We start from the raw sequence: 13362 nt of genomic DNA, 5'->3' as shown, positions 1-13362 counted from the left end.
CAAAAAGCCCATTCTAGTCAGCTATCTGAGACTAAAATAATTAATCTTCCATCACTATTAAGATGCGCTGTAGCAGATCTTGGGAAGTGAGTGCTGCGATTAACCCTTGGGGAGCAGGTCAGCCCTGCTCAACCACAGCTCAGCTCGCCCCGGCCACACTCAGCTTCACCCCGGCACAGGGCACACCGGTCCTCTGCCCCTGCAGCCCCTACCACAGAGCCGTGCTGCTCCTGGGACCCTCCAGAGCTGCCCCACACCGGGAAGGGTGCGTACAGCACAGCCAGCAGGGCTTTGCCCCAAAAGCTCTGATGTCCCCAAGGCCCTGGGAGCAGGGTGCCAGACAGGGGCTGTCCGCGTGTCCCTCGGCATCCCCCTGTTCAGAGCACCCACGGTGCTGGGCTGGGAGCTGGTGGCCTCCTTCCCCTGTCCCCTGCTCCCCCCACCTTCACTCGTGTCCCCTGCCGGCCCCATCCTGGCCCTGGCACGCGTGGCAGTGGGCACAGCAGCGCTGCACCAACAACTATCTGGGTTAGCTGAACCCGCCTGTGTCCGGGCACTGCCGGGAAACAATTACAAACACACAGCCTCAAAACATCTGGGACACAAAGTTTAGGCTTAATTATAACAGATCAGTATTTCTCTGCGCAGTTATAAATCATTCATGCTCTCCCTCCCAGGCGGTCACAGCCGTGGATTATCCGACTACTCAAAATCTTCTGATTTTGTTCTACCTGTCTGGGGCACGTTCGCTGCTTGGTTTGATTTGATTTCCACTCCAGAAAAGAAAATAAGAAATGACAACGCAGCGTCACAGACCCAGGTGAGCAGAACCTCCCCGCGCTCCTCGCCGCGACATCGCAGCCTCGCGGAGGGCTCCTGCTGGAGCTGACGGCACAGCTCCGTGCGCGGGGTACAGCCGAGCTGCCTGTGCCAGAGCTGCTTGGCAAGACTTGTATTTCTTTCACAGCATGTAACAGGAATCCAAATGTGGATCCTGTCCAAGCTGCCGGGAGCAGAACAGACAGGCGGCAGCCTCGGGGGGCTCAGGTGGCTCAGGGGGCTGCTGGCTGCACTGGGTGCCTGCCCGTGGGGCGCTCGGGGCACCCCAGGGCAGCTCTGCTGGGCAGGGCAGGCAGGGCTGGCCAGGGGAAGGCTGCAGAAGGGTGGCCCAGGGGTGCGGGGGCTTCTCCCACCCCCCGGCTGTGCCCGCCTGCATGCCCCTGCCTCCCTGGTGACAAAGCTGGGCTCAGCTCCGGCACATTTCTGGGTGCCGCGGTGGCTCTGTGCCACTGCAGCGGGGTGCTTGCCCCCTCCTCCCCCTTACCTGCCCCTGGGGGCACAAACTTTCCCCAAGAAATGCCGTTGTTTGCATTCCCTCCCCTGGCAGAGGCTGTGCAGAACCTCCCCGCCTGCTGGCTGTCCCTGCCTGCTGCCCTTGAAAGGACCCCTGGTGCACTCCTCCGAAATTACGCGGCTCTGGCGCCTAATGATTCCTGACAGATTGCGAACAGTCCCGCTGCTCGCAATCAGGAAGGCAGGAACAGTGTTGGGTTACTGATGGCTGTGGTTATCGCACTCATTGGGCTGCATCGATTACGGGGCTGCCGGAGCTCCGGAGGCTGCCAGCACCGGGGCAGAGCCCAGCACCCCCAGCCCCGTGCCGGTGCCAGGCCCGGCACAGCAGCAGCATCACCGGCACGAGGCGCAGGGACAGGGCACGTGCTGCTCCCAAACGCTGTTTGTCAGCTTGAAACCCCACGGGGGGACGTGATGTGCTTTGTCAGAGTCACCTCCGCCACTACTTGGCATTTTCCCTCAGAGGAAAGCAACAAACGCATTCAGCTGCCTGTTCCTCGCCGTGTCACAGCAGGTTGGGTCTGGCCGCACCCGTCTTTAGAAAAGGTTTGGCTAAAGAAATGTAAACTTCAATCTTTTTATTTTGCTTTTTTTTTGTTTGTTTGTTTTTCTTTTTTCCTGCAAAAATGTGTTCCTCCTGCTGGAGGCAGAGCAGCAGCTCTGGGCTGGCAGTGGGGGGCTTCACCCTGCCCTGTCCCTCATGGGGATGGGGCCCCCAGCCCACCCATGGCCACCACGCTGGGCAGGCAGGCAGCTGCTGCTCCTCCCCACCTTCCTTCACTTCAGTGGCAGTGCTTTTTATAAAATTAATTGTCGGCTGTATCAGTCATCGGTGAGCTGTGTTTTAAGTATGGCCTGGCAGAACTAATTCCATTTCTGCGCTGTGTCTTGCTGGATGATGATAACCTATGTACGGCTTCTCCCACAGAGCCCAACGACGAGCCGTTGCACTTTATTTTAATTAATACGGGTAGCAAAGATATTTCCATTAGCCTTCGCAGTGTCAGCCAAGAAGCGGGGTCCTCCTGCATGGTGGCCGAGTGGCGGTACCCTCCCTGCCGGAGGCACGGCACAGCCCCACGGCACGGCCCCATGCCCTGCCCGGCAGAGGCATCGGCACAGCACCGGGGTGCAGCAGGACGAGGGCAGCAGCACATCCCTGCTGAGCGAGGAAAGGAGCAGCAGCAGACCCAGGCACTGCGCCCTGCCCTGCAGAATTCAGCCTGTGCCTGGGGCCAAGCAGCCGGGTGGCACTTGGGAGGCCAGACCAGGGGTGGCCACCCGCTGGGTCCCCCACTTCCCAGGGACGGCTCCGTGTCCTGCCAGCCTGGCTCTTTGGGGAGGGGGCTGCTGCAAGCTCCGCACCCATAGACACCCAGGGAGTTTCCTACCAGCCTGGTATCGGTGACATTACCCGTCAGACCTTGGTAAAAATTAATCTAGCCATGCTGCTCGATAGGAACAGCCCCCGGGGCTGTGGGGGAGTGCGGAGGCTGCGGGGCTCCCTCGGTGCCCACCAGGTGAGTTCTGTGGGGCCGGCTTTGGGGCCAGGCAGCGAGTGTGCTCTGAAACAAAGCACTTCTCGGAGGCCCTCCTCCCTCCGATACACGAGGACATGCGATTATAAGGCATGAGAGTAATTTCTGAGATTTGGAACAATTAAACCGGCTCCCTGGTATTTCTGACGAAAGCAGTCCCTTATTCCCCAAGGAAGTAAAAGCCTTCCTTGACCTCTGCTCTATTATTCCATTTGATTGATCTTAATTATAACAGAAAGGATAATGATAGCCTTTGTGGGGGTGCAAGTACATCGGGAACAAAGATGACAAGCTCTTTGTTGAGAGCGCGAGCGCACCAGGGCATAGATGGCAGGCACGGCCGCTCGGAGCAGCCCCTGCACCCTGCTGACGAGCCCCCCCTGCTAACGAGCCTCCCGGAGCTCAGCAGCTCCACGTGCCCCAGGAGCCAGCACACACGACCAGCACCTGGCCCTCAGCTCGTGGTGGGGGTCCCACCCGGGCGAGCAGTCCAGGGGTGAGGGGTGGCACGGGAACACACCTCCCTCCTTCCCCCCCAGCAGCTCCATATGCAGCAGATCAGGAAACAAAATACGTAACCAATTGCTTGTTTTGTTCATTAAGCACAGCTGGATTGATTTAAGTGCAGCAGCCCTTATATGCTGGCCCCACAAGCCCTGCCTCATGCAAGCAGTGCCTGGGGTGTCAGGGGTGCAGCAGGAGCAGGGCTGGCCCCTGGGTCAGGGGGGATCCTTGGGGGCAGCTTTCCAGCTTGCAGCTTTTCTTCTCCCATCAAAATGAGGATTTGGCAGGTGCCTGACACTGCAGTTGCTTTACTGCTCCTGCTCTGGGGGAGAACATCACCAAACAAGCCCAGCCGCAAGCGCTTTGATACCTGGATCAACGCGCAACTTCGTCAGATGCTCCTCATGTATTCCTGCACGACACCTGCGTCGTGTCGCTGGTGCGTGTTTCCCGGCTATATCCTTATTTTTGACACACCCTGCTGACTGGGAAATGCAGTGAGAAAATACCTGACTCTGCTCTTCCCAGCAGGTAACAAACCAGCAAATTATAAAGAAGCAGCGTGTGGTCCAGCCTGAGTGCGTTTCTTTCCTACTACTGCTATTGTTTATGCTCCTATGGGGTAACAGTTGTTTTTAATGTACTTTTGATGCCAGCATAGTATGATTAAGATTGATTTCACAGATAGATCTATCTGTTCTTAAGGATTGTCTCTCTGATGTGTGATTGGGAATGCTCAAGGAATGACCAGCAGCTGCTGAAGTGGATCTGGGCTGTCTCCACGTGGGGACAGCCCTCAGGTGCTGCTCTCCACGCTGGCAGCACCGTGTTTAACCCAGGCAGCTGACACCAGGACCCGGACCCCACCGTCTGCCCCTCGCAGGGCGCTCAGCATCTCCCCAGCCCTCGCCCCCTGGGGACGGCTGCATCCTGAACCCACTGCTGCGGGGGTGCCGTAGCCCAGGCAGTGATCCTGGAGGGGCAGCGGTGCTGGGCGCAGCAGGACGGGGCTGGTGCTGGCTGTGCACGTGGCAGCCAGCAGCTGACTTCGTGGGAGCAGCCACCGGAGCAGGAGGAGCGGCAGTAGGTTCAACACAGACTCATAACTTGTGCTTTCCGCCGGCAAATGCTCTGGACTGCAGCTGGGAACGGTGCCAGGGGGGCTCAGGAAGGAGTCTTTCAGAGCTGAATGTCTTTTTCAGAGCAGACTCTAACTCTGGGCTCATAATCCTGAATTCAAGCAGACTGTTGCCTTTGCTATTCTTTCAGGCTCTTTGTTTTGATCAAAGAGGCAATGCTGTATAATTTAAGAAAGACTTTGCTTGCGAGGCCGGTTTGATGCATGTGGAGCAGCAATGTGGAAAAATACAGCCCTTGCCCGTGGAAGCCAGCTTGGATAATTTGAGTCACTTGAGGAGATGTTATTTGCTGTGACTCAATTCGATTTGTGCGGCTGGGTGACACCGTACCCACACGGTCATGAATTGCAGCCCCCCTGCTCTGCACCCCGGTGCCGGAGCCAGGGCAGCTCCCACGGCACAGCCCCAGTGCCTGGGGAGGGCTGGGGGCACAGGGGGTACAGAAACCTCTGCCTCTGGGGCAGGAACAAGCAGCAGGAGGCTGGAAGCAGCCAGCACGTGGCGATGCCCAGCAGAGCTGCTCTGGTGGCACCAGGCAGGTCCCCGCCAGGAGACGTGGTGGCCTCTGCCCGTGATGCCAGGGAGCAGCTGCAGTGTGACGGGGGGGCTGCAGCCTGCCTCGTGCTGCAGACGCTCTAGAAAAGCCCCAGCTAGAGGGATGGGAACGCTTCTGAATGTAGATGCTGCAGAAGGCATTTTGCACTGGAAAAAACTGAAAGGATGCGCCTCTGGGGGAACCGGCTAATCCTGCCATGTGTCACTGTCAGGGGAACATTAGGCTGTAGCTGTAAGGGCTCCTGTTTTGTTGCACCCTTCCCTCCCTACCTTTCCTAATGAATTCCAAGAAAGCTTCAATGCATTCTTAAATGGGAAGCGCCGCGCTGTGTCCTTCACAGCCGTCGACACAATAAAGACAGCCATTTCACCGCTGGCAGGCATGGGCTCCTCTGTGGGCTGGAAACAAAAGCTGAAAAGAAGCCTTTATATTTTTTTGATTAGATAGCTTGAAAAGTTTGCTTTTAATTGAAACTGCCTCACTGATTTCATCTAAAAGTCAGCCACAAACCCCCTTCTGGGAGAGCAGCTCCAGCTCCTCACCGAGATGGCTGCACGGATCCTGCGCCGCCTCCTGCGGGAGGTGCAGCTCCGAGGGCCCAGGAGCAGCGGTAATCCTCGTCCTTCAGGATGTGGCACTCGGTTTGGAGACCCAAAGCAGATTTCTCTCTCCACGCAGTGAGCAGTGCTACTGCCCATCATGCTGGTGGATGGCACGGAGCCAGGGCTCTGCCTGCAGCATCCCGCTGAGCCCCTGTCCCCCCGCATCCATCAATGTACAACTGTGCCGGGGAGCATCACCTTCAGTCCTGGGCTGCAGACACCTGCACAGGACACCAACAAGCCCATGGGACCTGCAGCACCCATGGGCACCTCGTGCCCACTGAAGGTGCTGCTCCTTGCGTCTCCTCTGCCCACTCCGGGCATGTGTGCGAAGAAACTACTTTGAATTCTTTTTCAAAGAACGAAGGAGGAAGAAAAACTATCAGGGGAAATTTATTTTGGGACAACTCTGAATACAAAGACAAATTGAAATATTTCCCTGTAACAGCGCAGGCTGGGGACCGAGTCTCGGATAAAAATAAAGTGGGATGCAACAACAGCACCTTTCCAATGGCATTAGCCCCATTCATCTCCCGCGCGGTGCCGCAGCCGTTTCGCTGGCAGCGTACAAAGGCATTAGGAGTTACATTTTCCTTCGCTATTTCTCAACTATATTTATGCTGTGAGATGTTTGTGGAGGTACATTGTGTGCCTCGGGCAGAGGATTAATTCCAAACTGTCACCTCGCTTTTTGATGGGTTTGTAAATTCTGCTCTGTTGATTTGTGCTCTGAGTAAATTGATAAAATCCTCTTCCTACAACCTAACACGCCATTTAGAGCTCGACGGGGCTTTAGACCCCACTGGTTAATGAGTTTATGTAAATATGGTGTCCGACAGCAATTTTAGGAGTGCTGCATGGATAAAAGGGGGAAAAACTGGGGCTGTGTCCAAGCGGAGATCTGACACGCTGCACCCGCAGAGCTCCCTGTTGCAGTCAGGATGATGCTGACGTGCTGGGAGCTCTGGGAGGCCTTTAGGGATGGCCTTTAGGTCTTTCCAGTTAGGGACTCAGTATCTCAGCAAATGGAAGTTTATGGCTGTCAGGAATAGTCCCGTTTTTACTGAAATTGACTTTAAATCACCATCAGAAAACGCAAGCCCAACGCCTGTGCATCGTCACGGAGCCCCAGTGTCGGGGGGAAGAGCTGCAGGGCTGCAGGAGCGCGGTGCAGGGATATCAGAAATGATTTTCTCCTGTATTGTCCCCCAGCCACCGATCTGCTAGAGATGAAGGATCTCATCCACCAAATGTTGACACGCTCCATTAATCCACCCTAAAAAGTCAGATGGAGATTCTCCCTTGAATTTTAAATATTTCCAGCCATTCCGACTAGCTCTGAAATCACCCCGAATTGCCCCATTTCCTGAACGTTCTTTCGCAGCCCCCACGTTATTCCCATTCCATTATGCCTGGATGCTTGCACTCATTTACTGCCTTTATCAGCTCGCTGCATTGCTCGCAGAATGGCACCAGCCCCAACAGTGACTGCTGCGAGACCTTTGGGGAGCTCCCCTTGCCATCCCCTCTCCATCCTCACCCTTGGGGGTCCTGCAGCAGACTCTCCCCGGTGCCCCGATGTGCCCAGCCCCACGGCTGTCCCCGATCACGGCGGCACCGAGCACTTCCCAGTGCCCTGACCATCCCCTCCTGGCCCAGGACGTGCGCACGTGTGATGCGGGCAGACGTGGCAGCCCTTTTGCTGCGCGGGTTGCACGGCTCCAGGATCAGCCCCGCACATTTTCCTTCTGTCACAGTTTGAGTTTTTGGATGCGTTCGCGTTTGGCACCGAATCTCCTTTCTAGACGAAAGCTTTGCATTTCCAATCACACCTCCAGGGCTGCCTGTCCTGGCCAGGCTGCCTGCACGCTCCCTCCTGCTGCCAGGAGCCAGCTTTCGGCTGCATAAGGCTCCGCTGAACCTTCCTCACGCAGCCATCTGTCCGGCTCTCATCCTGCCCTTTTCCTTTCCATGCTCCTTGATCTTCCAGAGAAGACGCGGGGCCAAGCCCCTGACCTGACTTGCTGACATCGTTCGGCCTTTGCAGTGGCTGAGTGGAAACCTGGCTTCCAGCCACAGCCTTCCCACTGCAGGTGGTGGGAGTGCGAGGTCAGGAAAATGGAGACGAGTTTGGATGAACCTGTGCTCGTCCCTGCCCTGCGCAGAGCTGGGAGGCCGGGCACAGCCTCCCTGCTTTGAACCAGAAAAACTCCAGGCTCAGGCAGTGCTCGGGTCCCATGGGGTCAGCCGCTGTCATGGCCCATAACCAGTGAAAGGAGGAGGAAAAGAAAAAAAAATAAAAAAAAGATTGCAGTGTCTGGGCTCTGCGCTGTCCCCTGCACGCTGAGTCCTGCTGCAGGCCAGGGTTTGGGCCGCCTGGCAAGATTCTGGCTTCTGCAAAGCAGCACAACTCCCTGGCTCTAGTGGCGTGATGCTAACGCACAGCAACACGCACCCAAGGATTTGCTACCCCACATCCACGTCAGTTAAGGAAGACGCTGGACCAGAAATAGTCTCCTCTGGAAATAGCAGGAGGAGCGCTCCGCTCCCTTCCTGCGCCAGCCGCAGCCCCCCACACCTGAAAGTCCCCCGGTTTTGTGCTGATCGCCCTCACCCCGTTCCCCAGGGCCCCTTGGAGGACCCCCCCCCAGCAATTTGGGAGGGGTGCAGGCACCGACCGGGGCTGTGCAGCCGGTACAGAGCCCGGCAGGTGATGCCAGGGGGAGATGAGCAGTGCCCATGGCAATGCCCACAGTGAGCAGAGGGACCGGGAGCTGCAGACCCTGGGGACAAGAGGCCAGCTGGGACCGGCGGGGAACACGAAGCAGGTCAGGGACTGGTGGCAAGAACCTCTGCTAATTGCTGAAATCCCCACGAATGAGGTCTGTGACAGAGCTGGGCTGCCCAGGGGTCGCTGCATGGCTCAGAAGTTCGGTGTTTCCCCTCCACCCTCCCAGTGGTGCAGCTCCTGCAGCAGCCACTCCGGAGCAGCACCAGCACGGGGGCAGCCCAGGAGCTGCTGTCTGTAAGATCAGCAGAAATGTGGGGCTCGGGGCTGGGGGGCTGGAGCTGCCCCAGCTCTGCTCCCAGCCCGGTGAGGCTGCAGGAGGCAGAGCACCACCGGGGCACAATGGGGCTGCTCCCCGGGGCCCTGCACCAACCTTAACAACCGGGCTATTAGCAGGCTGCAACACCAGGCAGGCATCTGGCAGCCTCTCCTGCAAGTAAAGGACACTTTCGTTTAGCATCTCGGTGGAAAAGGGCTGCTGCGGGGGAGATTTCTCCCTCCTTTCATCCCGGTCGATGCAGGCTGGGGTGGACTCAGGGCTGCAGAGCGAGGAGCTGAGGGCTGGCACCGTACGGGTGTCCCCGGTGCTCCTGGTCCGTGCATCACCACGTGCTCATCAGCGTGAAAACTGAGCCTGGGAAGCAGGCTCTTTTGGGAAGGGCCCTGGAAAGCCACATAAGGTGGCTGTGAGCAGCAGCTGAACCGCAGGAGCCTGAGTCAGAATGACACAAACCCCCCCCCTGACCCCGCAGCAGCCTGCCCAGCACCATCCACCATCCCTGCCCTTCGCTTCTTCCTTCCCACCAGCTCCACTCTCCATGCCCAGTGAATAACCGAGCTCCCCACGCCACCAGCACCACGCGGTAAGAGCCTCAGCACCCCTTCCACGGGTGCTCCTGACGTCCCCAGCACCACGTGCCCGGCAGCGCCAGCGCTACAGACACAGCACTAGCTCAGCACTGAATTCAGCAATTTCATACTCCTGACAAGAGGGTAAATGCATCCTGATGGACTGGAAAATTGGAAAGCCACTGCTCACGCTTTATTTTCTATAGGCATCCACCCGAACTCCCGCAAGATACATTTATTGGCAGGCTCCAGCTCCAGCCATGTAACTGCGTGTTATGCTAATTAAAATATAGCCTGTGTTTTGTAACAGGATTTCCTTGGAGCATACTTTACTGTTCAGTAATCACTTTCAAATATTTGAAAAATAAAATCCCATCAAGTAAATAACTTTTGGATGGCTCACGGTAGGTTCCTTGTTTTCCAGAACCCCTCTGGAACTGGCAGTGCTCATCACCATGACAGAGGATGTAAAACACGCTGATCTGTGAGGCTGCTTGTAGTCTAGATCAAAAGCTGCATGGTATTTAATCATACGGAGCACATTTCATTAAAAAAGAAAATCTGTTTGTACCAAAGGGGATAAAAAAGTGGCATGGAGCTCAGCTCTGTCCCTGATTATCCCCAGTGACCAGCCCTGGCCCTACGGGAGGAGGTGGCGTTGTCCCCCCATCCATTTTTATCACCCATGTATGACATAAAGGCAGTGATGCCCTGCCACACCTCGTGTGCACTGGCTCATCCGTATCTCAGTGTCTGTTCATTTCTGAACCCACAGCTGACTTACAGCCACAGCGGCTGGGTTGCACACCGATATGCTCCGCACTTCCCTTCTTACAGCGTTTGCTTTTACGAGACCTATACGAGGCATTCTGCACGGCAGGTGAGCACACTTTGCTGCATTAACCTACAGTCTGCATCTTCGGGCCCAAATACTTCCATCAAATTCCTCACTCAATGAGAAACGCCTAGAAAAAGCCATTTGTAACGCTGTAAAATCCACAGAGCGCACATTTCACATAGCATCTTTATGCATTCATGATAGCTAAAGCACTGGAGAAGCGGCGAGCTGAGCTATTAATTCAATTGCATTGCTGCCGATCCAGCCTTTACCCGTCCTTTCTGTTAAGCAGCAGAGAAGGAAGAAGAGGCAGTTAGATGGCCGCTGACCCCTCCCCACGCCTCCCCTCCCGCTCTCCGCGGCCGGCTGAGCACTCGCCGTCAGCTCCTTCCTGCGACGGCGCCGCTCGGGGTGCTGCTGGTTGCAGAGGGAGCACGGCGCCAACTTGTTGCAGCCCGCGTTTGGTTTCTCACCACTGGACACGCCGATTTTTGGGATTCTCCCACGGCGCTGCCCTTGTCCTGCGGCCGGGAGCCGCGGTGCTGCGCCGCTGTGCCGCGACAGCCGTGCACCAACGGGCTGAAGGGGAGGAGGAGGGCAAGCAGGGGGGGCCATAGAGGAGCCTGGTGCTCAGCACCCCCCTGCTGGTGCTTCTGCTCAGGATCCACAGGTTCTGCTGTGGTCCACGGGGGTTTCACTGCTCTGCTCCTGCCTCTGCATCACCAGCACCACCTGCGCCACTGTGCCGGGGGCTCCCTTGGGGGCCCCGCAGGATGAAGCAGCAGCATCCCTGGCCCACGGCCCCCCCCAAACTCCAACCCCCCGGCTGCACTGCCCGGGCTGCAGGTGGGCAGGGAGTGATGCTGCCAGGAGCTGCTTCCCCACCTCCTCTGTTGGCCGAGGTGACTCCACAAGTGCCGAGCACCAAAAAGCCACCGGCAGAGCGAGCGATGGGTGCGCGGCGTGTGGCACCGGCGGCTTCCAGAGAGAAGGAGCCGAAAGGTCAGGGAAGGAGGGCAAGGAACGGTCCCCCAGCAGGGTCTGGTGCTGCCCCCCACCCGCTCACAGCACACCAAGGGTCCCGTTTGGAGCTGGGACCACGGCCCTGGCAGGCAGCAGGGCCCCCCCGTGCTGGCGCTGCCTGCACAGAGCTGGGGCTTGCAGCGGTGACTCACGGAGCCTCGCAAGGGGTCAGCTCTTTATCAGCTCCCTCTCTGCCAGCACCGGAGGAGTTCAGTACGCCGCGTTCTCCTACCCTGAGATTGATGACAGATCGTGCTTGCCATGAGGGCCAAATCCTGCTCCCGAGAAGCCCGACTGCGTGCTGCTGCTCCCACCGGGAGCTGCCGAGGGGCAGGGGGCCTTCTGCTCCTGGCTGCTGTAAGGCTGGTAGTGCCCCCACCGCCCCCGGTTGGCACAGCCCGGACCCCTGGCCCCTCTGGGCCCCCCCTGGGTCCCCTGGGCAGCAGCTGCCCGGGCACGGCTCCCAGCACAGCTCACCAGCTGCCTGGGCGAGAGTGTCTGTAGCAGGGCAGAGAAACGGGTCCTGTGTGTCCCCGGGCTGAAACAGGATGTCATCAACTGTGCACAGCCCCCGGGGCTGATTCCTCAGCAGTACGTGCACGGTCATACAGAGAGCACAAACACATCCAGGTGAGAGGGAAAATGCCACAGCCTACACTCATCTCTGTTTTGTTACCCAGAAAGAAGGACAGATTCGGTAAACAAGATCTGCGTGGAAGACAGGGTTTAAGATGGAAAAGTCAAAGTCTTTTAGTGCAATCTGGAGACGAGAACAGAAATGAAAGCAAGGCAGGAAGCATTGCACAGCCCTCAGGAGCTGTTCATCTTTGCTAAAACCACACCGCCAGCCCTGGAGGTCAGCCTGCCAGGCCCTGCACAAGCGCTGCAGCACAGTCGGGCACCGGCCTCCCCAGTTCTCCCACTGCCCGACCCGCACTGGGAGCAGCACAAACCCCACCGCCCTGGCCCCGCAGCCTCCCCGGTACCAGCGCCCAGAGCTGGCAGCGGATTCGCAATCCGGAGGCTCCGTGCCAGTTTGCAGTGACTTTGTCAAGTCACCCGCACACGGGTCCCGGAGCCTATTCTTAGGTCTGGCACGGCGGCGGTGGGAGAGGCAGAGGGAGCCAGTTTGTGTGGAAACGTCAAGCACGTGGAAGGCACACGCAGCCCCGCGGGAAGCCACCGCCGCCCCACGGCCACCCCCTCCGCGGGACGGGAACACCCGCCGGGCACCCCGGGGGGGCTGGGACCCCGTGCCAGGGAGGGGGGCAGCGGGGACCCTCCTGGCGGGGGGGGAAGCAGGGGGGTCCTCCAAATCTCACACTGCGCTGCTGTGCCCTGGGCCCGCTCCGGAGAGACCACCCCGGGAGTGCCAGCCCTGCACCTGCTCCCGGAGGGGTCCCGGCTCCCGGAGGGGTCCCAGCTCCCGAGGGGGGGTCCCGGTTCCCCAGGCACAGCTGCCGCCGAGACCCGGCCCCCGGCTGTCCCCCCCGGGGCTCCCCGCGGCGTCCCGGGAGCTGTCCGCAGGCACCGTGCTGAGCCGCCGGGACGCGACGGGACGGGACGGGACGGGACGGGACGGGGCCGGGGCCGTGCGCTCGCAGCCGTGCCCGAAGTTTCCTCCCGGCCGGGGAGCCGCAGAAACGCGGTGGGGGGGTCCCGGGGACCCCGGGTACCGGGGGTCCCAGCCTGTTCCCGCAGCCCCCTCCCCGGTTCCCCCGTCCCCACGCACGCCCCGTGCCCGTCCCCGCGCACATCCCCGGGGGGGGCGCAGGGCCCCGCACCCCGGCCGTGCCCCGGGAGCCCCGCTCGGTGCCGCAGCCCCGGCTCGGCCCGGTGCTTACCTGGGCGCGGGGCCGCGGGGCCGGCCAGCAGCAGGGCGAGCAGGCACAGCCCGCGGGGCCCCGGCATCGTGCGGCGGCGGCGGGCGCGGCGGAGCCTCCGCGCTGCTGCTGCTGCTGCTGCTCCGAGCCGAGCCGAGCCGGGGGCGGCGGCCGGGGGCTGGGGGCTGGGGGCTGGGGGCTGGGGGCTGCCGCCGGTGCCGGTGCCGGTGTCGGTGCGGGGGAGCGGGCGCGGCGGAGCGAGGAGCGGAGCAGATCCGAGCCGAGCCGAGCCGAGCGGCGGGGGAGGGCGCCGGCGGCCGCCCCGGCCCCCGCGCAGCGCCGTGCG

The 13362-nt window shown here is 59.5% G+C and overlaps 1 protein-coding gene across 1 annotated transcript in view; it reads right to left on the bottom strand.

Annotated features, from left to right (window-relative positions):
- The window catches only part of SEZ6L (seizure related 6 homolog like), a gene marked incomplete at its 5' end in the record, with an annotated part of 34258 nt that extends 21154 nt beyond the window's left edge, over positions 1-13104 (bottom strand). The window contains one exon of the mRNA XM_084297077.1: positions 13038-13104. Coding sequence (XP_084153203.1) covers positions 13038-13104 — 67 coding nt within the window. The remainder of the gene's footprint in view (positions 1-13037) is intronic.
- Positions 13105-13362: the final 258 nt, after the last annotated feature.

The sequence above is a fragment of the Netta rufina genome (genome assembly GCF_964035555.1).
Source record: "Netta rufina genome assembly, chromosome: 17".
NCBI classification, from domain to species: Eukaryota; Metazoa; Chordata; class Aves; order Anseriformes; family Anatidae; genus Netta; species Netta rufina.
The sequence above is the reverse complement of the archived record's forward strand: the minus strand, read 5'-3'. Positions and strand labels throughout refer to the sequence as shown.